Source organism: Patagioenas fasciata, chromosome Z (genome assembly GCF_037038585.1).
Source record: "Patagioenas fasciata isolate bPatFas1 chromosome Z, bPatFas1.hap1, whole genome shotgun sequence".
Taxonomy (NCBI): domain Eukaryota; kingdom Metazoa; phylum Chordata; class Aves; order Columbiformes; family Columbidae; genus Patagioenas; species Patagioenas fasciata.
The window spans coordinates 74,671,133-74,696,606 of record NC_092560.1 but is presented as its reverse complement, the minus strand read 5'-3'; the positions used below and the strand labels follow the sequence as shown (position 1 = coordinate 74,696,606).

The 25,474-nt window shown below is 45.5% G+C and overlaps 3 protein-coding genes across 7 annotated transcripts in view; 1 reads left to right on the top strand and 2 right to left on the bottom strand.

Moving 5' to 3' along the window:
• Window positions 1-23: 23 nt before the first annotated feature.
• On the top strand, window positions 24-13,265 carry ARHGEF39 (Rho guanine nucleotide exchange factor 39). Of its 5 annotated transcripts, XM_065861145.2 has the most exons (10): window positions 24-83; window positions 2,494-2,653; window positions 3,238-3,332; window positions 3,739-3,859; window positions 5,543-5,661; window positions 7,253-7,323; window positions 8,114-8,242; window positions 11,407-11,636; window positions 12,261-12,349; window positions 12,554-13,265. In XM_065861145.2, exons 2-10 carry the CDS (start codon window positions 2,507-2,509, stop codon window positions 12,567-12,569), a joined length of 1,017 nt encoding a protein of 338 aa, XP_065717217.1. In that variant the 5' UTR covers window positions 24-83; window positions 2,494-2,506; the 3' UTR covers window positions 12,570-13,265. The 5 variants fall into 5 exon arrangements, with proteins under 5 accessions (XP_065717217.1, XP_065717214.1, XP_071658737.1 ...); XM_065861142.2 differs by lacking the exons at window positions 12,261-12,349; window positions 12,554-13,265 and having other exon boundaries at window positions 11,407-11,823; XM_071802636.1 differs by lacking the exons at window positions 24-83; window positions 12,261-12,349; window positions 12,554-13,265 and adding an exon at window positions 114-137 and having other exon boundaries at window positions 11,407-11,824.
• Window positions 13,266-17,776: 4,511 nt separating this feature from the next.
• On the bottom strand, window positions 17,777-19,397 carry MRPL17 (mitochondrial ribosomal protein L17). Its single transcript, XM_065860997.2, has 3 exons — window positions 19,186-19,397; window positions 18,414-18,482; window positions 17,777-18,337 (listed from the first exon to the last, which is right to left on the bottom strand). Exons 1-3 carry the CDS (start codon window positions 19,357-19,359, stop codon window positions 18,065-18,067), a joined length of 516 nt encoding a protein of 171 aa, XP_065717069.1. The 5' UTR covers window positions 19,360-19,397; the 3' UTR covers window positions 17,777-18,064.
• Window positions 19,398-21,108: 1,711 nt separating this feature from the next.
• The window catches only part of CCBE1 (collagen and calcium binding EGF domains 1), a 115,210-nt gene continuing 110,844 nt past the window's right edge, over window positions 21,109-25,474 (bottom strand). The window contains exon 11 of the mRNA XM_065861636.2: window positions 21,109-25,108. Within this exon, the coding sequence (XP_065717708.1) occupies window positions 24,875-25,108 (234 nt within the window). The 3' untranslated portion in view covers window positions 21,109-24,874. The remainder of the gene's footprint in view (window positions 25,109-25,474) is intronic.

The window sequence follows — 25,474 nt, the reverse complement described above, 5'->3', positions numbered from 1 at the left end:
CCAGCCCCGCTCCTGCTCCGCCCCAGGACCGCCCGCCGGGGCGGGGCCGCCGTTTGAACGCGGGGCGGCGGCGGGGACACCAGGTAACGGGCGGCGTGGCCCCACAGGGGCCCGTGGTGGGTCTCGCTGTGGGTCTGGTGGGTGCTGTGAGGTGTGAGGGGGATGCTTTAGCGCCCAGCTCGGGATGCCCGGGGGAAGCGGGTGGGGTGGCTGCGCTCCTGGAGGTCCTGCCCGGGGTCTGGTGGCCCTGGGGGGCGCCCCCGAGCAGCGGCGAGCCGCCCCCAGGTGTGAAGCCGCCCTGCTGCGGGGCTGACCGGCTCACCGCGGGCAGGAGTAAGGGGAGCGGGTCAGAGCCGCCCCGAGCGGTCCGGGGCTGAGCCTGCCCGCGGCCCCCTCCACCGCGGCCACTGGAGCTGTGCGGCTCTTGGAGCTGGCCCGGGAGGCGATTAAGGCTTCTGAGACATCCGGAGTGACGGTGCTGGGGTAATAGAGGAAGGTTTTTGGAGGATTTTCAAAATGGGAAATTTAGAAACGTTTCAGGGAATATTGCTAATGGGCACGATAAGGCCGTTGGCTGTACAGAAAGTGTTTTGGGGTTTCTGTTCCGAGACAACCAAGCCAGAGCACTCCCATCATCTTTAGGTGAAGTATTTTCTATTCTCTGCATGGGCTGCAGACAACTCTTGCCTACCGAACTGAGACAGTGAAATGTAACATATTTTGGAATAATTTGAGTATCTCTGTGTCTGTTTGAGTATCTCTGTGGCTAAGGACTTTAAATTACTGTAGGGAGCACAAGTCTGATGAGCGGTTGATGGAACTGGGGTTGTTTAGCCTGGAGTAAAGGAGGGTGAGGGGAGACTTTATTGCTGTCTACAACTACCTGAAAGGAGGTTGTAGTGAGATGGGGATCAGTCTCTTCTCCCAAGTAGCAAGTGATAGGGTGAGAGGGAATGGCCTCAAGTTGTACCTGGGGAGGTTTAGGTTGGATATTAGGAAAAAAAGGGTTGTCAGGAAGGGTTGTCAGGCACTGGAACAGGCTGCCCAGGGAAGTGGTGGAGTCACCATCCCTGGAGGGGTTTAAACGATGCATAGATGAGGTTCTTAGGACATGGATTATTTGCCAGTGTTAGGTTGTGGTTGGGCTCAATGATCTTGAGGGTCTTTTCCAACCAAAATGATTCTATGGAGCATTTGCACACCTTTATGTGTGCAGGAGAGGGTCAAACATGGTGTAATTTTTTTTTTTTTTTCCGTTATTTGTTAGAAGAAATTGAGCTGCAAAATGACAGTCATGACTGCAACCTACACTGGCTAAAGATTCCATGTGAATTTAGCTTTTTAGTCTATTATTAGTGGGTATTTTGCAGCTGCACACTAATGCTAAGCCCTTGCCTGGTATTATTTCCTGCAGTGCTGCCTCTCCATCCACAGGTGTTTCAGGTCTGCCCTGTCTGCCCAAGACCTGGCCTTGGCTAGGCCTGTTATGTCCTGAGTGAATATGGGGATAAACCTCTGGAGAAGCTCCTGCTGCTATAAAATACTACACATGTTCCTCCACTATCTGTACTTTTGCTAACTCATTGAATAAGTCTTGGTACTTATTGGATGTGAAACTTTTTTTTAGACACTGATTTGGATATTGGAAATGTCTCTGGAAGGCTGTATTTGGCAAATTCACTTCTCTGCAGTGACATATCTTTCTGTATTAGTATAGTTCGCCTGTGTGGGAGCCAGAATTCTTGTGGAACTAGCTGAGCTTCTAGACAAACTACGGCAGATGTGGTCAAAATGCAGAGCAATATTTAACTGGTGTTCCGCTGATATGTGCCTCTTTCTCTGAGAGAGGATGACAAAAGAGGGAGCATTTTCCTCTCTGGCAGAACAATGGTGCTCTTGCAGAAGATAAGAGCAGCAGCGAAGCTCGTTAATAAGTGGACAGTGTGATTCACAGCAGTTGCTCACTCTGTCATCTCTGAAACCACAAACTACTGTTAGAAAGCGATAGTACAAACCGCCTGCTTCTTGTGAACCCCCATGGGAAAACAACCAAGAGTGCTCTCTTTCTCTCTATTCCCACTCACCCCCGTCACCTCGAGACAAATCTTATGGCTGTTTTCTACATCTACCCACAGTACCTCTTCCACCCACTAACTTCCCTGAGTTTATGGAGAATTTTGCATAAAGAATGGGCAAAGCACAGGAAGCAGTGGTTTGTGAGTGGGATTGAGATTTGCTTACAGATGCATCACGATGTACGGCTGCTGCTTTCATGGTCTGGTCTTTCCAACACTGTTTCTCCGGTCTCCTGTACCCACGGGTAGGAATGCAGAAGGAAACTGTTAATAACTGTTCCTGGCAAGCTACTTTCTTTCTTTCATAGTAAAGTGTAGAGTCTGTATGTTGGAATCCTACCCTGTGGCATAAGTTATTCTTTTGTTATGTGTCCATCTCTCTTGGCTCTTCATGACCAGTCACCTTTCTGTGTATCAGCTCTTAGGCTGCCATGAGTGACTCGTCCCCGCTGTTTATGGCTGGAGCAAACACTGTGGAAGAGCAGAGGGCTCGCTGGGAGAGAAAGCGCAGCCGGACAGCCAAGGAGCTGCTGGAAACTGAACACGACTACCTTGAGCAGCTGGATTTGGTGGTCACAGTGAGTATTTCGGTCCCTTTTGTTATGTGGGTGCCTTCAGGCAGCATGTTCTTGTATTGTCATGGGGAAGGGTTAAGAGCAAGGCTTTGATACATCCCTACTGCATGGGACAACTTCTAGGGCTGAAAGGGGTTTTTTTTTGCATTTTTTTCTTTACCTCCTCTACAATACCTGGTAGCTAATGGTTTTGGTCCCTTGGCTTTGTCTGTACGCAGATATAAATCTTTAAGTTTTGATTGTATAACGAGCTCACCTTAAGATGCTTGAGATGCATAAAACACAGGAGCACAGACAAGGCAAAGATTATGAACAAGATGGTGGAAAACAGATGCATCTAGGAATGCTGAAATAGCCTCTATCAGTTGTGTAGAGCTGTTCCATGTGTGTACAGTTATGGTCACAGTTACCAAGAAGGTTTATATCTGATGATAGCTATCTTAGGTAGGCTTTCACAATATTTTATGTCCTTTGGAGCTGGAGAGTGTGTAGGCTGCAATTTCTTGCTTCTGCTGTGTGGCGTGAATAACATTTGAGTGACTCATGAATTTTACCAGTTTGAAATTCTCTCTTTATTTCCTATTTAGTTCTTTGTGACAATTTTAAAGGCCAAAGGGATGCTGAAATCTGCTGTGTTGGAAACCATATTTGGACCCCTGGAACCCATATATTCGGCCAGCCAGTAAGTGAACACATTGATGTGATTCCTGTAATTATGTGAGGAGGATGCTATATTGATGAAAAAGTAAGATTTCAGGAAATACAGCTAGCACCCTGTAAAACAGGTGTTGACTGCTACCCTTGGTGGCACTTGCAGGTGTACCCAGGAAACTACTGATCTGTACCTACATACCCAGGTGCCCAGTTGCTCACTGGATAGTGGTTTAAACCCAGTAAGTCTGCTTCGCGGTACTTTTAATGGATATTTTCTGTAGCTAAGTCTATGACCACCAAGCTTGTATTAGGCACAGAAACTGCATGTGAAATGGAGACTGACAAAGGGAGGTTGGCGTAGGAGCGAAGCAGAAGGAGCTGTGAAAATGCTATCAGTAGTGTAACCCTCATGAGTTTTTCCTCCTTGTGCACAGGGCGTTGTCACTTCACCTGGAGAGAGGGAATTTAGCACTAGGACTGGAAAACTTCTGTCAGAATTTGGAGCTTTATGGCCAATATGCTGAGAATTTGGAGCAGGCAAACAAAACCTTGAAGGTAAATATCTCCTTTATTTTTCATGTTCTTTTTCCCTTTCCTTCTACATTCTTCCCTTTTTCTTCTGTTTCTGGAATGATTAGTTTTCTTCCTTTTTCTGTGCTGCTACTCTTTTCTCAGTCTTTCTCCCATGATAGGATGCCAAAAACTTCTCTGTTTACTTAAATCTTCAAATTTCTGAAGCTTGTTTCAGGTGTTTGTATGCTAAGCACAGCTTTTTCAAACAGAGTTCTTTATTTACTCCCATTCCACCTTGTCTGGCGAGTCTGGAGAGTTTGTGGTGGGGACATTGATCTCTTTCTGGAGAATTATCAGGCCTCCTAGTCATTCCTACTACCACTAATTGTATCTTAATGATGGGATTTCCTTTTTCTTCCCATCTTTTTCCTATAGTAGAAGGAAAAATTTTCCTTCCTGCTTACCTCTCCAAATACAACGTTGTCGAGGGTTTAGATTGCGGGGTGACAATAAAACCCTGGCAGATGTACTGTTAACCTCCTCCCCCCACTTCCTCCTTTCGCCTCTCCCTCCCTCCCCCTTCCCGCTAAGGACAGGCGATCGGGAGGGAAAGAAGGACAGAGAGAAGAAAGTTGGAAAAAAATTAAAGATATTTTACTAATGCTACTAATAAGAATAGAGAAAATAATACAAAATATACAAAACCAATCTTGAAAGTCTCAACAACTGCAGAGCCAGCACCCAAAATCCTGGATTGGACTCTGCAGCCAACCGGAGCTGGATTCAGTCTGTCTCTAGGCCTCAGTTTGCAGGGACAACTAGCAAGGTCCTCTCCTAATGTCGGCCATAAGCAGAAGGGAAAAAAGGTGAAAAGGGATGAGAACCTCTTGATCTCCCACTTTTATATGAAGTATTCACATGAATGGGATGTTACACACCGTTGGTCAGTTTCTTGGTGACTTGTTTCTCCTCTTCCCTCTTGCGAGATGTCCATCCATGCTTATCAATAACTTCGCATTCCATTGCTATGTATGTTTACCAAAACATGTGTCTGGTTCTCCAGGAAAATGCAGCTAATATGAAGGCTTTAGCTGACAGGCAAATTCACTAAAAGAGAAACTTGTTTTTTAACAAAACCAGGACAAACGTGTTTTCCAAGAAATTTCAGAATAATGTATTTTATTTTGACGTTCTGAGAGCTGTATCTGGAATTTGAAAAACCCAGCTTCCAGTTTTTGTCTGTGCTTTTTTTCAGCTGCAGGATGTACTGGGATTCTTCCCTTCTGTTCTGTTTGCATGCATATTTTCACACTTTTAATTTCCTAAAAGAAAAAGCCATTTTGGATACTTGCCTTGAGGTGATAGGAATGAGGGGGCTGCATTGCTTTGTCTTGAACTGAGTGGCAAAAAGCCACAGGTGAACTTCTTGTTTTCCTGAGTCAACCTTCCTTTTTTTCTTCATTTTGATTTGCTGAGTATACTAGCTTTATACCGCTCTGAATGTATAAAGAGGATATATCACTTCCATTACCTGCTAGGAAGTGGTTGTCAGGAGAAAGGGAATTGCCTGCCCATGACAACAAAAGAAGTTGCTGATGCTTGTGTTTAGGACTGGAATCTAAACTCTAAGTTTAAGAGTTTTAAGAGTTTCAAGCTTTGGTGCAGCTTAGAGCATCTATTTCTTTCCCTAGTTTCAAAGCTATATGCCTTTTCTGCTGCCCACAGGAGCAACTGAGGAAAAATAAGTCATTCCGACGTTTTAAGAAACTCCAGGAGTCTCGACCCCAGTTTCAAGGGAGGAAACTAGAGGATCTGCTTCCTTTGCCCCTGCAGAGGCTGCACCAGTAAGTAAGCAATTCTGCATCTTCAAGGTGTTACTAGGAGAGAGGTAAAATGAACATAAGTGTCTTGGGTGCTATGGGAGGTCAATTTGCTTAATGTGTCTCAAAATTGGAGCATATAGGCAGCAATGAAACAGACCTGAAGACATGTCTGTAGGGTGGAATCAATGTATGTGGATGGCAGATGATGTAGAGAGGGAGCTGTGTTTACCCCTGGCTTCTAAGCCCTTCATCTAGCTCTCCAGTAGAACTGGAGGCTTTCCGTTATCTCGGTAGGATACTGAAGTTAGACCCTGAACAAAAGGAAGCTGTCTGAAGTGCTGCAAAAGTGGTGATCTCTGCCAGAGATGGTCTCGCTCTGCTTTTGTGCAGTTTGCTGAGCGAGTGCATTGCATCTCCCCTCTCTTGTATGTGGTTGCTTTTGGAGAGAGATTAACGGGCACAGGGGAGCTTTTCTCCCCTCTCTGGTTATCAGGGCTATATGCTTTCCTCAGGTTTGGTGCCTATCGCAGTTGTCTGAGCCTGGACAGGTCCAGCCTGGATTGCTGCGTGCCCCCTTGAGGCATCACCTCCCCTTTGCAGAGCCAGGCTGGCTGCCCCAGGCGAGTGCCCTTTCTTGCATAGGGTGTGTGTGTAATACCGGGCACGGGCAGTTTGCTGGGAACCCGGCTACTGCTGCTATAGGTCAAGCAGCTGCTCTTCAACCATGTTCTTATCCATGCTAATGCAAATTTGGGAGATTGAGAGCCTCACTTCTTTGAAAATACTTCAGAGTGAGCATACCACAGTCTTTCGGCTGCCTTTATGTAGCCTTTTTAATCAGCTTGACAGGTATAAATGTAAGCTTTCTTTTTACTGTAATTCTTTTAATCATTCGTTTAAATTTGTAAAATAACAGTATATTTGTTGCTGTCCAGCTGCTTGGAAAAATGATGGCTTTTTAACAGAAGGTCTAATTTTTTTCATAAATCAGCTTCTTGTTCAAATTTCTCCAAAACTCTGTTTCATATATTGCAGGTCATATGACTTCTGCCATTTTGTGAATCTACTCAATGCGATGTTTATTCTGTCCTTTCAGAATGAAAATAGTTTGACCTTATTGGTAGAATGCATTTGCAGAGAACTAATCCTTTCCAGAAAGTACTGGAGAGGAAAAAAAGAAAAAAGCAGCTCCTAGGTCTTATGGAAATGCCTTTACTTTCTTGTGTGGGCAGGAAATGTATGGTATGAATGCTACCATTCAGATATTAAAAAAAAAAAATAGTTCAAAGAGAAATTTGTCTATTACTGAATGCATTTTTATGTGAAAGCTAAGAGAGTCTTATGAACTTAAGTAATATGTGAGGTTGCTTTTATCAGATACCCAGAAAATGCCAAAGGCTTGAAAATGTATAAAATACTTGGGTTAACTTAGTTGATAAATTTGAAGATAAAATCGATGTAATTGAAGAATTGTGACCAAAAGCTGCTTGGTTAGGCTTAGGGGTCAGTACTCCCTCTTCTGGTGGGATGTTGTTAATAGTTCTGTCACTAGTAGGAGATATTGCTGTTCGTGGTGTCTTTTTGTGAAATGAATCTTCTCTCTTTGCCTTAGGTACAAGCATTTCTTCAGAGACCTGCTGGAGAACACCAGCCCAGACAGTGCTGAGTGCCAGAAACTTGCAAGTATGATTCTGCCAGTAGATGCTGGTATTTTGATCAATGTTAGCCTACTTGCTAATAATGTTTGTATTCTTGTCTTCTGTCTACTTTGACAGAAAGAAGAATCTCATTTTCCCTCGGGTTCTGATGCATAACTATTTCCCATCAACATCTTGATCAAGATGTGTCGGAGAACACACTGGGAATAAAAATGTAGAGTGACTGACCGGGAAAGTGTCCTTGGGGTTAGGTCAGAGAAATAGCAGCTCTGTTTTTTACGATGAGGGTGGTGAGACACTGGAACAGGTTGACCAGAGTTGTGGATACCCATCCCTGAAGTATTCAAGGTCAGGCTGGACAGGGCTTTGAGCAATCTTATCTAGTAAAAAATATTTCTCCCCATGGTGGGGGGATTTGAACTAGATGATCTTTAAAGGTTCCTTCCAACCCAAACCATACTGTGACTCTATTGGTCGCATGCCTCAGTTTTCTAGGATAATTTATGTCCTTCATTCCATATTTACTAGCAGTTAACGCCACTTGTGGGGCATTTTTCCTGTTTTTGCTTTCAAATACAGGAAATTATTCCTCTAATGTTTTGTTGGCAAATAAAAGTTTTTGAGAACTGCAGAAGTGTTGGTTGGAGAGAGGCCTCTGGAGGCCATCTAGTCCAATCTCCTGCTGAAATTACTGTTGTTGATACCTGTTTTAAAACATTTCCTTCTAATTTCATCTTACATTTTCACAGCAAGATAGATAAGATGTAATATATACTCATTTGTGTTAACCTCAGAACATGCTAATCTAATTTCAGAGGCTGTAAAATCAGTTTCCAAGGTATCTTGGTGGGTCCAAGACATCATTCGTAAGAGAGAGAACTCCTTGCAGCTACTTCGGGTTCAGAAACTGCTCAAAGGACAGAAGACCCAGGTGTTGACTCCAGGTCAGTCTCATTTAATTTAGAATGTTTTAGTGAGGATAAAGAGCAGGTTAATTGCTTGACATTCAGATAGGAGGAGCTGATGACATGTAGTTGGAAAGCTAGTGGTGGGAACCCAAGGAGGTCAGGAGTGTATGTCCTGGGTAAGAAAGAAAGACAATAAATAATTTTGGAACAGCATAAGTAACGGTGTTGTCCCTACTCTATTGCAGAAACCATAGATTTCTGAGTGTCAAGGGCTGAAGGACTGTATTGTTTTTTACCTTAAGCTACAAGCTTCATAGACTTCTGCTCGCACCCTGTACATGAGGAACCTGTAGCAGATAAAACAAAAGCAAACAAAACAAAATCAGGAATTCATTCAGTGCTTCCCATTGTTGGGAAAATGTTTAGAGCCATCTCCAGGAAAGCTGGTCTCCATCACGCACAACAGTTACTTAGGAAGACAAACACCATCACTCCAAACATCCCTTCTTTCTCCTGCCAGCTGAGTGTGATATGATACGGTGTGGAATATCCCTGACCTGGGGTCAGCTGTCCTGGCTGTGCTGCCTCCCATCTTCTTGTGTACTCCCAACCCACTTGCTAGTGGGGTGGTGTGAGAAGCAGAAGAGAATGCTATGTAAGCACTGCTCAGCAGTAACTAAAACATCCCTGTATTGTCAGTGCTGGTTTTGGCACTAATCATAAACATAGCCCCATACCAGCTGCTATGAAGAAAGTTAACTCTTTCCCAGCCAAACCAGCACAGGTAGAAAAAGAGGTTATTTATCAGAGGTTATCATTCTTGAAAATGCTCAGTTAAGGGGCAGATTAATTTACACTTCTCTTTCCCATCCTTAGAATCCTTTCGGTGATGTTAGCAGAAACGGAGCTAACACAGGTGTGCTCTGCTTATATTGAGCATGAGCATGTGTGGGGGTCCCTGGACACATTGGGGTAGTGCATAAGTAAAAAAAGTAAATAGGTTATCCTGAATGACAGAACTAATAAGATAACCCCATGCCAAAGAAAAACCCCAAACAAACAATAGTATAGCGAGACCAGAGGTTGCTGTTGTTTAAAAGTGTAGGGTCCACCTTTTTGTTTATCTCCAAATATTCTGAGACGTGTAGTTGGAAAAGTGTTGCAGGTCTACAGACACCTTTCCATTTTCTAGGACAGAGAATTATGATGGTTGTATTTTCCATTACCTGGAGAAAATAGGTACTACTGCATGTGAGAAGCAGAAAAGTAACAGACAGCTGGGGCTTGCTAGTTTTGGTCCACCTTTCTAGAAATAAGAGAGCTTTTGCAGAACTGTTAAGACTGTGTCCTGTTACTAGAAGGGAGGAGGTGACAAACATAATGCTATAGATTCAGGGAAAATGGGCAGTTTTGGGGTTGGGTATGTCACGTTTGGCAGTGTCTCTGAGATGAGCTGCTCCAAGAGACCCTGCTTTTCTTGTTGCCTTCCATATACAGGGCAAGTGCCATTTTAGCCAGAACTACCTCCTTAACATAGCACACTGTTCTGTCATCTCTATCTTTCCTAGGGATATTTCCTTGCCCTCAAAAAATTTCCTAAATCATATGCCCCACGAAATCCTGAACACAGACCTATATCCCAAGACTTCCAGCATGGTCCAGTTCAAACATTATGCCGGGGAGCCTGATCACAGCTTAGCCTGAGGGAAATAGTTCCCAGTCCAGCCCCATGCTGCTGGCACCTCCCTTCCATTTGTTTTTTAAAGTTGGACTGATTCCTGCACCTCACCTTTCTCTTTCTCAGTTCTTTATTCAGATAAGAGGAGTTGCTCCTGTGGAGTAAGCTAAGCAGGAATTCACTTACCTCTATGTTTTGTGAATGTAGCATACTAAGTAAGACACAATCCGTAATTAAAGTTGTGGTGTTTTTAAAACATACATATTAGCTCAGCAGGAAGCCAGGGCACAAAGAACAGTGGCTGAAATTCTCTGGCAGGTGTTTCTCAGATCAGGCCAGAGGGCAGTACCTTACTATGCCTTTAAATTTATGTAAATAAACTTACTTCAGTTGTCCTCATAATTCCCATGAGTTGATGGCTATCTTGTACAATAATCCTTCTAGTTAGAGGGACTGCTTTAATTATTCCATTTTGTGTAGGTGCCATTTTTTAATTGCTGCTTGCAGCTACGTTTGTCAGATTGTTTTTATTTTTCCCTGCTGATTTCTGTGCCACTTGTTCTGTTGCAATTCACTTCACGGGTAGGTAATACTGGACCCTATTCTGTAAGCAAAGGTTGATAAGGTTGACTATTCAGGCCTTCCTTTTGATATGTTGTTTTATATCTCCTTTGCTATCTTCTCATTAGAACAGTAATCTCCATTCTGTAATCTGTTAACTACTGGAAGTCCATATACTGTTAGATGAACTGTGAAATGTGTGTGTTTGTTTTTCTTAATTGGAACACACAAGCAAATAAAACAGGGGAAAATAATAAACATTCAAAGCTTAGGCTAACTTCTATTCACCACGAATGACAAACAACGCAGCAGCACCATTTAAGATAGTTCATAGTGCATTTTCTGAAGGCTTATATTAATTTAAAGCTATGTATACCATTTTCAAATTGTGCATTTGTTCTGGTCTCTTTAAAAGGACTTGCATATAATAATATCCTCTTAACACAGTAGATCTATAACAACTTCAGCCTGCTCTTCACATACTAAAAGTTTTGGGCTGATTACTGCTTCTGCATGGGCACTATCAGTGCTGGTGAGCTGGACCCAGTTGATACTCAGTGCCTTTTACCCTGTTTCCCCAAAAATAAGACAGGGTCTTATATTAATCTTTGCTTCAAAACTTATTACTTTTTGTATTTATTTACTTATTTACTTTAGTATTACTTTTATATGTATAGCTGCTTGGACACTATTTAAATGGACTTTTAAAATGGACTGTAACTAGGGCTTTTTTTGTTGTAGGGCTTATATTTCGAGCATCCTCAAACATCCTGAAAAATCATGCTAGGGCTTATTTTCAGAGTAGGTGCTATTTTGGGGGGAACAGGGTAGTGGCTGGAGCTGATGTTTTGCCCCCTGGTAACCTACAAGAGTGGCTTGCAGTATTCCTGTTTGTCTCATTATGTCAATTTTGTTGCCAATGATGATCTGACAACTGTCTCTGTTTCCCTTGCATGCCTAGGGCGGTGGTATATCCGGGAAGGCTGGCTTCTGGTGGTGCCTTCAAAGGGAGAAGAACTGAAGCACAGGATGTTCTTCCTCTTTTCTGATATCTTTATTGCCACAAAGCCCTGCCACCCACTGCACCTGCTGAACTCAAAAAAATTGGTGTGCCAGGCTGTCTACCCGCTTCACCAGTGCATAGTGGATAAGGTGTTCGGCCACACAAAGAGCCAGGGAGGGCTCCTCAGTGTAAGTCTTCCTATTCCTGCCAGCAGACACATCAGTGGGGTAAGACTTGTGAAGCAGGTCTCTAGCTGCCTCAGCAGCAGCGGGGCAGAGATGAAGAGAGTGTTGACAACAGTAAAGGCAATGAACTAGTCTGAGTTAAGGCAACCTTTTTCTTCTTGGACTGATGCCTTAGGTAGGGGTTCAAGTTCAGGTCTTCCTAGGCTGCAGCAGCTGTGGGCTGCGTCAGCTCATTCCTGGTGAGCTGTGGCCGGGAAGACTCTTTGGGCAAGCTGTGATCTGTAGATGATGGTAGTGGAAGGACCCCTAGAGGCAGCTTGGAATATGGGAGAAAACTGAATTAGAAGCTGCTGAGAACTCTAATTGCCCACTTCCAAACACCACATTAAGTCCAAGTGAGCTTTCATCTGTGGCTGGAAGGAATGGACAAGACTGTTGCTTGCTCTGTACTGTCCAGCCTCTGGCCTCTCTCAGTACTAATGCTGAATTTTTCTATCTGGGAAAGAAAATGGTGGGAGGCAGCACACAGGGCTGAGTTCAGTTCAGTGGTGGCAGCTCTCCTTTTGTTGGAGTTGCTGTTTTGGTAAGGAATGCCACAGAGTGGACCAGATACTGTTTGCCTTTCAGCTCTCCTTTCCACACAAGACACTGTTGTTGATGTCCAGCGACCAAGAAGATATTGATGACTGGTATCGGAGTCTCACAGCTGCAATCAGGTAGGCATCTATTTTCCAGAGGTAGAAGGGGCTGAAGGAAGAGGGCAAAACATAAAAATTATGATGTGGACCTGTGCATTTCCATGTATTATGTGATTTTAAGGCTGACAGAGAATACCTGACTCTGGCAGCCAGGATACAAGAAAATAGCAAGAGCAGGTTTCTTGGATTAACAGTGAACTTCCCCTTTGTTCTCCTCTACAGGCAGCTGAAAGCCTGACCCACCTGAGTGGCAGGACAACCACCCCTCTTGGTAGCAGCCGACACAATCTTAGGAAATGTTCAAGGACGTGTAGTAGGAGAATTGCATTTAGAGGGACTACACACTGTACTTGTGATATTAGGAATGCTTTGTCAGATGTCCTAATCTTAATACAGATATTGCAAAAAATAGGTATGCACACTAAGGATTTGTATATAAAAAAAGTATGTATCAAGACTTTCCCCAAACTTAGCTTAGAAGTGTCCTGCTTTTCTACATTTTTTTGTTCCTCAGATTATTAATTTAAGGACAAGCAGAAGTGAACCTGACTTGCTTTCCCTCATTAAATAATTGTACCCAACTGTCTTTCTAAATCAGTGTTTCCACATCTACTTGTATACATATATGGGTACCTGTTCTTGCTTCTGGGTCTGTAAATCAAAACAGATGTTTTGGAGTAATATGGTCATAGCACTGTGTTTTAAGCTAGTGCTATGGGGCCACAGTCATCTTCCTGCCTTGACATATATTAACCTTTCATATCCTTGAGTTTTCTACAAAAATAGTTTGACAGTTGTTGTCCCTTTTCTGCTAAGAAAGTGACAGTAGGTAGATCAAGGGATGTGTTTAAAATCCTGCCTCTCTCTTTCTCATCAGTCTCACAGAAAAGTTAATCTACTGAATTATCTGAAATAAACTGGTAGGTAACATAAATTTGTGCTTATCAAACAGCATTCACATTTCTATTCTGAATCCTAAGAGATTATGCAGGTGAAACAGTGCGTGCCTTGGCCTTCAGGGAGTGGGTAGCCTGATTGCTTTGAGATGCTCCAGTGAAAACCTCAGGCAGCACCTCTGCTGCTGAAGCACAGTGAAAATCTCCAGAGGGCTTCAGTCAGCGTTCTGGGTCATCAATCACTGGTAATGCACTAGAGTTCAGTTTACTAGGGTGAAAGACCAGTTTAAGAAGAAATATAGATCAGGTGGTATTCTTGAACATTTAACATTAAAGTCTTAACATCAACATTTAATAATGTGGAAGCTCTACAGCAATAGCGGTTTGGTTTGTCTGTTCAAAGGGAGAAACATCTGTTTGAACAAAATATTATGTCAACTCCAAGGAGGGAAATGACTTTTTAGTAGTTTGATGTTTTTTTCTTTTTCCTTACGTAGTACCATGTCTCTTTATTTTCTAACTGGAATACATTCACAAGTCTATGGGACTGCATGGGATCTACCCAAGGGTACTAAGGGAGCTGGCAGAGGTGATGACCAAGCCACTTCACGTCATTTATCAGCAGTCCTGGCTGACTGGGGAGGTCCCAGTTAACTGGAAGTTGGCAAATGTGGCATCCATCTACGAGAAGGTCCAGAAGGAGGATCCAGGGAATTACAGGCCTGTCAGCCTGACCTTGGTGCCAGGGAAGGTTGTGCAACAGATCATCCTGAGTGCCATCTCACAGCACATATGGGACAACCAAGCAATCAGGTTCAGTCAGCATGGGTTTGTGAAAGGCAGATCCTGCTTGACCAACCTGATCTCCTTCTGCACAAGATGACCTGCTTAGGGGATGAGGGAAAGGTGTCTACCTGGACTTGAGTAGAGCCTTTTACACCGTATCCCACAGCATTCACCTAGAGAAGCTGGCAGCTCAGGGCCTGGATGGGTGTACTCCACTGGATGAAAAACTGGCTGGATGGCCTGGCCCAAACAATTGTGGTGAACAGAGTCAAATCCAGTTGGTGGCCAGTCATGAGTCGTCTTCCCTGGGGATCAGTATTGGGGCCAGTTCTGTAATATCTTTGTAAATTATCTAGATGAAGGGATTGAGTGCACTCTCAATAAGTTTGCAGATGACACCAAGTGGTGTGGGAGTGTTGATCTGCTCAAGGGTAGGAAGGCTCTACAGAGGGATCTGGACCAACTGGATCATTGGGCTGAGGCCAATTGTATGAGGTTCAACAAGGCCAAGGGCTGGATCCTGCACTTGGGTCACGACAACCCCAGGCAGCCCTACAGGCTTGGGGAAGAATGGCTGGAAAATTGCCTGGCAGAGAGGGATCTGGGGGTGTTGAATGACAGGTGGCTGAACGTGAGCCAGTGTGTGCCCAGGTGGCCAAGAAGGCCAACAGCATCCTGGCTTGTATCACACAATATGTTTGGGATTGGAAGGGACTTCAGAAGATCATCTAGTCCAATCCCCGTGCCAGAGCAGGAACACCTAGATGAGGTCACACAGGAAGGTGTCCAGGTGGGTTTTGAATGTCTCCAGGGAAGGAGACTCCGCAACCTCCCTGAGCAGCCTCTTCCAGTGGGCCGTCACGCTCACTGAGAAGAAGTTTCTTCTCAAATTTAAGTGGAACCTCTTGTGTTCCAGCTTGACCCCATTACCCCTTGTCCTATCATTGTTTGCCACCGAGAAAAGCCTGGCTCCATCCTCATGGCACTCACCTTTTATATACTTATGGACATCAATAAGGTCCCCTCTCAGTCTCCTCTTCAAACTAAAGAGCCCCAGCTCCCTCAGCCTTTCTTCATAAGGGAGATGTTCCACTCCCTTAATCATCTTTGTTGGACTCTCTCCAGCAGTTCCCTGTCCTTCTGGAACTAAGAGGCCCAGAACTGGACACAATATTCCAGATGGGGTCTCACCAGAGCGGAGTAGAGGGGAAGGAGAACCTCTCTCGATCTGCTAACCACCCCCTTCTTATACGCCCCAGGATGCCATTGGCCTTCCTGGCCACAAGGGCGCAGTGCTGGCTCATGGTCATCCTGTTGTCCACCAGGACCCGCAGGTGCCTTTCCCCTACACTGCTCTCTAATAGGTCATTTCCCAGCCTATACTGGAACCTGGGGTTGTTCCTGCCCAGATGCAGGACTCTACACTTTCCCTTGTTAAATTTCATCAGGTTATTGCCCCCACAACTCTCCAGCGTGTCCAGGTCCCGCTGGATGGCAGCACAGCCTTCTGGCGTGTCAGCCACTCCTCCCAGCTTAGTGCCATCAGCAAACTTGCTGATAGTACACTCAACTCCCTCGTCTAAATCGTTAATGAATATATTGAATAATATTGGCCCCAGTACTGACCCCTGAGGCACTCCACTAGATACTGGCCTCCAACTAGACTCTGCACCATTGACTACCACTCTCTGGCTGCTCTCCTTAAGCCAGTTTGCAATCCATGTCACTACTCTATTGTCTAGACCACACCTCCTCAACTTAGCAACTAGGATGCTATGGGAGACTGTGTCAAACGCTTTTCTGAAGGTAAGGTAGACCACATCCACCGCTCTGCTATCATCCATCCACCTTGTTACATTCTCATAAAAGGCTATGAGGTTGGTCAAGCATGACTTACCCTTAGTAAAGCCATGCTGACTGCCCTGGCCAGCAGGACCAGGGCAATGATTGTCCCCCTGTACTCAGTGCTGGTGAGGCTGCACCTTGAATCCTATGTTCAGTGTTGGGCCCCTCACTACAAGAAAGACATTGAGGTGCTGGAGAGAGTTCAGAGAAGGGCAATGAAGCTGGTGAGGGGTCTGGAGCACAAGTCTGATGAGGAGCAGCTGAGCGAACTGGGGCTGTTCAGCCTGGAGAAAAGGAGGCTGAGGGGAGACCTTATTGCTCTCTACAACTGCCTAAAAGGAGGTTGTAGCATGGAGGGTGTTGGTCTCTTCTCCACAGAAACAAGTGATAGGATGAGAGGAAATTGTCTCAAGTTGTGCCAGTGGAGGTTTAGATCGGATGTTAGGAAAAATTCCTTCCCAGAAAGGGTTGTCAGACACTGGAAAAGGCTGCCCAGGGAAGCGGTTGAGTCACAACATCTGGAAAGGTTTAAAAGACGTGTAGATGTGCTACTTAGGGACATGGTTTAGTGATGGTCTTGGCAGTGTGAGGCTAATGGTTGGACTTGATAATCTTGAATGTATTTTCCAACCCAAACAATTCTGTGATTCTATTATTAAAACAGAATGGGTACTGTGTGAGGTAAGTGTCCTGAGGAGAGAACTATAAAATTTTAAAGTTAACATTGATTTTTGTTGTTGTTTTGTGTGGTTGGTTTTTTGTATGTGTGCATGTGTGTTTGTTGTTGGTTAATTGGTTGGGTTTGTTTGTTTTTTTTTTTTTTTTTAAATTTCCATACAGCTAATTCACTATATAGTATTACTCATTTGTTTTAACTTTGTGAAACTAGGAAGGAAGGAGTTCAACAGGTTTGGTGTTTCGTTTTGGTTTTGCTTTTTTTCACTCTGAAGCTACAGCTAGGACTTTCCAGTACTAGCAATCAAAGACAAAAACAGCAACTTGAGTTTCATATCTCTGAGTAGTTCAGAGAGTTTCACTCTCTGAAAAAAGTTCTGCTATTATCCCTTCTTGTTCTAATAGGGTCTTGCTATCCTACAGCAGAGGGTGAGATGTCTACCAAGCTCTTGGTAGAGAACTATTATTCATGCCCATGTTGCCACATTGCTTCCTTAACACAAGTCCCTTTGGTACTGCCTCTCTTAAGACTTATCTCAGTGCTGCCATCCTGTTTGCATTCAGCACTTGTGGAACAGCAAAACTAACTTGATTTTTTCATGGAATGTCCTGCCCCGAAAGGCTGCACACTGGCACGGGTGACCCTGGCAACTACAGTCCTGTCAGCCTCACATCTGTGCCTGGCAAAGTCATGGAGATTGTTCTGGGAGTTACTGAAAAAGCTGTATGAGGTGTGGCTAAAGTCACTTGTTTTTTTCAGCCCGGAGGAGACTGAGGGGAGACCTCATTATGGTCTACAGCTTCCTCGCAAGGGGAGGAGGAGCAGGCACTGAACTCTTCTCTTTAGTGACCAATGACAGAATCTGAGGGAATGGCAAGATGTGCCAGGGGAGGTTTAGGCTGGACATTAGGAAAAGGTTCTTCACTGAAGCACTGGAACAGGCTCCCCAAGGTGTCACAGTCCCTAGCCTGACAGTGTTCAAGAAGAGACTGGACAATGCCCTCAGACACATGGTATGAACTGTGGGGTTGTCATATGCAGAGACAGGAGCTGGACTTGGTGATCCTTGTGGGTTCCTTCCAAACCAGGACATTCTATGATCCTAGAAAACACTGTAGCTATGTTACAGTGAAGACACTGCTCCAGAGAGTAGGGCTGTTGGACTAGAAGCTGTAACAAACCCAGTCTTTTCTAAAATGTTACTAACTCATGCACAGGAATATAATCCAAATAAAAGCAAACTCACTTTCTGAACAGTTTATTTACACAGAGAATATCAACCATTAGGGCTCCCAGCTTGATTTCCTTCTCTTGCTGAGTCTCTATTCAAACCACAGGAAAAAGCAAGTAAGCCTTGAGCTTGTGCTCGTGTCATGGCAACTCAAGGTTAGTAATTAACCTTCAGACCTCCTGGGACACCTTCCACTTCTGTGCTACAGCACAGAAACAAGCTGGGGTGTGCATGGGGAGCCCAGACCAAGCCCTGTCCCTGTGCACACACAGGGCCTCCATCAGGGCAGACGGCGCTGCCTAGACAGGGGTGCCCTCTGGGGCCCGTGGGGCTGCTGCTTGCTGCATGTCTTCCCGGTAGCCCTTCAGGAGCTGGTTGAGCAGTGTCTTCTCAGTGTCACGCTGCGGGCGGATGAGCGGTGGGAAAGGGTTCCCCTTCAGCTCGATGACCGCCATCTTGGCGCGGTCGAAGCTATCCCGGTTGGGGATCTGCAGCAGGCGAGTGTAGCTGCCCGGGTGGGGCTGGAACCGGGGCGCCAGCACCTTGAACAGCTTGTGGATGAGGTCCTTCTCCTGCAGGGCAGCACGTTCAGCTCCAGCGCGAGAAGGCAACAAGGGATTTGGTGGGGGGAACTGGGGGTATACTTACCGTCAGCCAGAAATTTGCCATGCGCATTGCGCGCTCATTGGTGTCGCCCAGCTTGGCATACTCGATGAGCTGCAGGGAGGAATCACAGAACAGTTCAGGTTGGAAGTGACCTTCAAAGGTTATCCATTTCAAACCCCCTGCAATAACCAGGGACACCTTCACACAGAATCACACAGAATATCAGGGATTGGAAGGGACCTCGAAAGATCATCCAGTCCAAACCCCTGCCAGAGCAGGAACACCCGGATGAGGTTACATAGCAATGTGTCCAGGCAGGTGCTGAATGTCTCCAGAGAAGGAGACTCCACAACCTCCCTGGGCAGCCTGTTCCAGTGTCTGTCATCCTGTGAACAAGTTTCCTTTCACATTTAGGTTGAACTTCCTGTGTTCCAGTTTGTACCCACTGCTCCTTGTGCTACCATTGGTTGTCACTGAGAAGAGTCTGGCTCCATCCTCGTAACAGTCACCCTTTACATATCTATAAACATTAATAAGGTCACCCCTCAGTCTCCTCTTCTCCAAACTAAAGAGCCCCAGCTCCCTCAGCCTTTCCTCATAAGGGAGATCCTCCACTCAGATAAGGTCGCTCAGAGCCCCGTCCAGCCTGGCCTCGAATGCTTCCAGGGATGGGGCATCTATCACCTCTCCAGAAAACCTGTGCCAGCGTGTCAGCACTCTCAGTGTAAAAAATCCCTTCCTCAGAGCCGTCAGGTTGGCTGGGTGCCCGCTGCCCGCCCCCCCCCCACCCCGGCCAGGCCCGGCGGTCGCTCACCCGCTCGGCGTAGCCCCGCATCTCGTCGGCGCGGGCCCAGGGCGCCTCGATGCGCTCATGTCGCACCAGCGCCGTCACCAGGTTGCGCAGCAGGTCGAGGCGCGAGCGCGGGCCCAGTCCCAGCCGCCGGTGCACGCGCCCGTGCGAGATCGCGGCCGCCACCGACAGCCGCATCGCGCCGCCCGCCGGCCCCGCCGCCGCCGCGGGGCACCATGGGACGCGCCTCCCGGCAGCCCCCGCGCGCCGCGCGGCACGCCGGGAGGTGCGGTTCCCTCCCGCCCGCCAGCACGACGCACGGCGGCTGCAGAAAGCGGAGCAAGGGGCTTCCGCCGGGAGGCCGGAGCAGTGTACCGAGAGGTCTGAACGGAGCAAGGGAGCCGGGTCCGGCCCGGCACGAATGGCCTAACGTGTCCCCTGCCCTGGGGGGTTGCTCGCCACACGGCATTGACGCCACAGTGCGCAGGCGCAGAGGAGCGGGCCTCCCTGCGCGGGGGCTCCTGGGCGCGGAGGGGCCGCGCGGCATGCTGGGAGTTGTAGTTCCGAGCCCCGGCGAGACCGGCAGCCATCTCCCGCCGCCGTGGGGCTCTGCCCCGCCGCGGCCTGCCCGGCGGTGTTACAGCCCTGTCCCGGGGACAGGCCGCGGAGGCGGGCAGGCAGGGTGCGCTCTGAGGGGTGGAAGGAGAGTAGCCGTCCTGGTGCCTCTCAGCGCAGCGGGGGCGGGTTGGTGGGACACCCTCCTCACAGCTGCTCCTGCGGGAGGAGCTCAGGCAGCCTCCAAAGGCAGGAGAGGCCTGCCAAAGGCTTTACCTTGTTGCCTGTTATTTCCCCATGGGGTAGTTGCAAATCCCCTGATGTGATCCGGAGCCTTCAATAGGGCAGTTGATGGCCCTCCAGCACCTTTGTGCCCACTGTGCCTGTCCCCGCTCACACACCTATGGTGGTGCTGACAGTCACATCCTCCCCACCCCAGGGGGTAGGGTGGCTTCACCTCCCTCCGGCTGAGGGTCAGGAGGGGTCGGACCGTCAGTCAGTTGACAGGGTCCTCAACAAAGGAGGTGCCCAGAGAACATTCTGGACCATGTTGTAATGCCCACAGCCAGATCTGAACAAGAAAGGACCACCTTGGAGTGGTCTTCTCATAGCAGCGTGTCTGTGCACTGGAGCCTTCCCCTTAGAGTGGAATGCTGTCTGAGGAGACTTCCCAGGATTGAGAGCGCCTCACCTCCTTGTTTGGTGACCGATTGTCTTTCTCTGCTGGATATACCCTTGAGTGAGCACTCGCCTATCCCAGGCAAGTGATTATTTCTTCTGGGTACCCTTGAGTGAGAGGCCTCTAGCTTTGTTTCTTGTCATTGAATGCGTGCATGCTGTGGATCCTCATTATTCTTGTGTAGTCCTACCCCAATAATCTTGAACTGGTATCTGAATCTGTGCTTTATGTTGTCAGAGTACTAATTTTGTATAAATCCTGTTTCTAGTCGTTTATTGGCTGTACTTTTTACAGCTAGAATAAAGTCTGGTTTGGAACTTGCTGTCTGTCTGAATTAACTTTTGGGATGCCTCTGTGACACCCCGATACCAGTGCTGGGATGCCGGAGGAGCCTTGGATCCCTGTATCACATTCCCTGGGCTCCGTTCGCCGACAAGATGGGGTGAGGCTGCTGGAGCCAGCCCCATATAGTCCTGACCAGTCTCTGGAGCCGCCATCCGAATAGTGGAGGTAGGTCCTGCCTTATTTCTGCAAAGGCAGAAATGCCCCCAGCAAGAGGTGGTGCCCCACAGCCCTCCTAGCAGTGTGTGTAATTCAGCTGCGAGAAAAATGCCAAAAGGCAGCATAAGGAGGTTTCCTGCTACTTGTCTTTTGCAGCCAACATTTCTGTATTTCAGAGTAAGGATGTGTAATAAAAGCAGCTACCAACAGCGTAAGAAAAAATATCTTTGTTATTACGAATACATCATAAAATCACAATCATTTTATACACATTTTTGTATTTCTTATATAAATAAAGTGAACAGTATAGTTACTGGAATGTGTAATAGGAACAAACATACGGATTTTAATGTGTAATTAACAAATTTTTGGATCCCATCCCCATCTTTTGTTACTCCTCTAGGGCTTAGTGTATTAACTCTGAAATAATTCTAGGAAGAAGGTTACTAAAGCTGTGATGCCAACAATAACTCCAGGTGATACCTTAATTCCATTTGTAATAGTATTCCTCTCCTTTTCCTGATTTAGTCTGACTATATAGGAATTATTCTGTGTCAGCATTCCAGCTTTGCAAGAAAGACTAATCCTGTATGTACTTGGCACAGTCTTGAAAGAAAACATTTTCCAAGCTTTTTGATTTTGTTAAACCCATTAACAATCAGCATTTTTACTACACACTCTTGCAAATGTTTCCATTAAATATATTTCTAATATTAATAAAATAACAGACTCTGTATTATACTTCTGCTTATAACTTGATGTCTTAACATCAAAATAATATTTCTTTCTAATAAAATTATACATAGTATTTGTATGAAAAAACTTGTCATGTGCATGAGCTTAGTAATGAAACTAGACATGAGTGTAGATGTTTCTACATTCTTATTTTGGATTCTTGAGGGGGGTGTTATTTTGAGGGCCACATAGTAATAAATAATTTACAAGGTAATGGCTTCCCTGGCTTTCCAGTAATGAAGCTTAAAAGTGGAAATTATTCCTCTGGTCTGGCTTTTTAAAACTTTGGGTGTGCTGGAGAAAATGTCACTTTTGTATCTTCGAGTCTGTGTTTATCCAGAACTCTTAATGAAACATTTCTGATACAATGTGTTATGAATATCATCATACAATTAATAAGAAGTAAACAGAGGAGGGTTCATGCAAAGATCTTTGCTGGGTGCAGAGAAAGCTCAACCTTCCCCACCAGCCATGCTCAGAGGGGCTCTCTGTGCCGGATGAATTCCCGTGTCATCTCAGACGGACTTGTCTTTGCCACAGTGTCCCCTACTTACTGTTGGGACTCAGACAACAGCTTTAGGGCAGGGAGTCTGCAAAGAGGAGGGTGAAGCACAAGGACAAGCCCAAGGAGCACTTTCCTTCACCTTTTTTATGGCTTAAGCACATCTGTTGGAAAACCAGCTCTAGGCTATGAAAACCAGGGATGCAGACTCCAGAAAGGGAAGTTATTGATGTTTCCATTCAGAAAGGCACATAAACTTATGCCATATTTTATGTTTGTGAATCTGTAGGACAGCTTTCAGTACTTGCAGCGAGGCACATATATTATCTGCTTTTCTGGTCCAGTCTCAGAGCTTCTCTTCCCTGGATACTCAGGCACAGCAGGGTAAATTGTCACTTGCCCCTGAATTTCATGGTCAAACTGTACGAACTTCTTGTTTGGCAATTGTCTACACTTGGAATAGCAAAGCTTAGAACTAAAATAAGTGCCTATTTTAGAAGACATCTTGTGGGCAAGGGGACAATAGAATTTAGGTGGTCTGTAGGAAGCAACTCATCTAACTCATTATTCAGTATCTGATGGTCAGAAAACCTGCAGCTACTTATTCTCTAAGGGGGAATCAACCTGATCCAGCAGGTGATGGGGCATGGTGCTAAACATATGAAAGAGTTCCATGATTTGCAGGAGTTACAAATATAACATTTGACATTTAACAAGTTTACTTAAAATTGCATATTCATGACGGATGTTACTTAGACCTAGCTGCCTGCTTGAAATGAAGAAAAATAAGACAGAAATGCCTCAGTTCATGCTGTCTTAGAGGTTTCTTTCAGCCTGCTGCCTTTAAGACCATCCCTCTTTTGGCCACAAGTTCCTTCCGCAGATCTCGGTGATTTCCTTATTACCTATTTCACAAGACTACTTGGATCTGGAGCTGCTGGGGGAGCTTCTTCCAGAGGAGAGCCCAAAGACCACAGAGGGACACCACTATCATTTCTTCTATGCTATCCCTGTGACTTAGTCATTGCTTTGTAAATATTGATATACATATAACGTGAAGAGGAATACAGAATGTTAATGTTCTTAAAGCTAATGCCCTTGCTTGTGGCATAGTGACAGCAAGCAGTTGGGAAACAATTACAGGAATGAACACACCCTGTTAACAAAATGCATAAAAGGCACAAAAGGTCTAGACAGCCAGCTGTTTATACAACATGACCTGTTCTGGTGGTGTAGGGATTATACCAACTATCTTTTGGCCCAGGGAATGTGGAAGGGAATCCAAACATTTACAGGTTATCTGAAAAGGGCCTGCTCATATTTTTACCTGTATTTATTTTATCATAACATGCGAGCCCTGAAATACGTGGCAAAATAAGAAGTTTTTCTTTGCATTTGTAACATGGGCATGACTAAACATACTCTAGAAATAGCAGCTACACTGATACAACATCGAAATTTTGTGCTTAATATACTCCTTTATCTTCTAAGCGTGGCAAAGTCCTCAGCAGCTGCCGTAGCCAAAATAATTGTTAACATACATCATCCATGAGGTATGGTCTAACTTGTGCATCCAATTTTCCAGTGTAAAAAAAGTCACTCCCTTTTATCCCCCATCACAAATATAGGATCCCCATGTGGAGCACCTCACCAACCTCGTACCAGTTAAAATGTTTTGTCACGTGCACTCCTGCACCTACTCATACTCCTCATATACCCAGCCAAATACGCTGCAACTCTGTGTTTCCATTCTGTGATGCCATTTAGGTTGCTCATGCAGCAGAGGAACAAAACAAATGGAAGCTCTTCGCCTCTCTCTGGTCTGAGTTTCACGTGGACTTCAGCATTTCACCAGGGAATACCTGCACCTACCGGAGGCCAGAATCCAACTCTTTCTGCAAGGCTGGGATTGATTTTGTGCTTGCCAGTGAGCCTAGTTGATGCACTTATGTTTGGTTTTCCTGCTTTATATATCCCCATTTCTCTTGCTTGTCTTTGTGTAATGTTTCAGCATGAATCTGTTGAGGAAGGGAACTGGCCTTCACAGTGTGCAGTGGGAGAATGGTAAGGGAAGTTAGTTTAGGACAAACGCATATTTTCCACTCTCTTTGAACCATACTCTAGCAATACAAAGCCAAATAATTTCCAGATCGAGAAACAGCACCCTTGTATCGCTGCTTCACCGTATTTTTTTTTCTATTTTTCTGCCATGGTGGGACATAATAGAAGACGTTTCACTTACAGCTGGCCTCTGCTGTGAAAGAGGGATCCACTTTTCACACTGTCCTAAGCCCGGGGACAGTAGCTGGAGACTTGAGTTCAGTGGTGTAATACATTTACATGTATAAAGTAACTGTGGACCAATGTTTTCACTGTCAATGTCATTCAGGAATGATGTTCAGCCATGCCTCTACCCCTGGCGAAATTTGGGTACTGGACACAGAATGCAAGGTAGGCAGATGAAATGCTGTGGTCTGTGCCATTAGCTAGAGCATGCCGTAATTGTATTACATACTAATAAGGTTTTCTTGATAGTCTGGGTACAACGCACAGTGCAGGCTTGACAGTATGGAATTGCTGCAAGGAGGCTACCAGGAGGCTACCATGAACAAGGAAAGCTACAGTACAGGCAGCATGATTGGGGAAAAGCAGAGAGAAAACGGGAAAAAACATATTTTACATTGTCAGTGCATTTTTATATTGAAGAACTCTAAAGGGGCTCTATTTGTCAGTAGGCATAGCTAAGGATGGGCTGCCTTCTGTATCCTGGAGTCTCTGGGTGCCGCCCGTGGTTTGTATTCTTCTCCAGATCCAAAATCTACTGTGTCATGATAGTTTGTAAATTCCTGAGGTAATGGAAATTCCTCTGTTGATGAATGAGTCCTGTGTCCAAACACTCTCTCTTGCAGCTCAGCGATGTCATTTCTGATGTCTGCCATCATCAGCAACAGGAAATCAAATGAGCCTGGTGGGCCCTGCAGTCACAAGGCATGGTCATTAGTAATAATCCACTTTGCTCCTACACTTTTCAAACAGGCTGATATAATTACTCTTGGAGGGGTACCTTGGTAAAATACTGCTTCATATCAATTGCCAAAAGTTAAACATCTCTCTTTGAATCAAGCTGCTGAAGAAACAATTTTAAAAATGAGCCGAATGTTTTTGCAGACAGAGCCTACATTTACAAGATGCTTAGCTGTTTTGTTGCTTACCAATTTTTTTGATATATCTCCCTCATAGGAGTACCTTCTCACCTCATGGGAACAGGAGAGATAAATGTTGGTTCCCTGTGTTCCTTCTTATTAAATTGATAGAAACTGCATTCTTAGAATAACTAATCA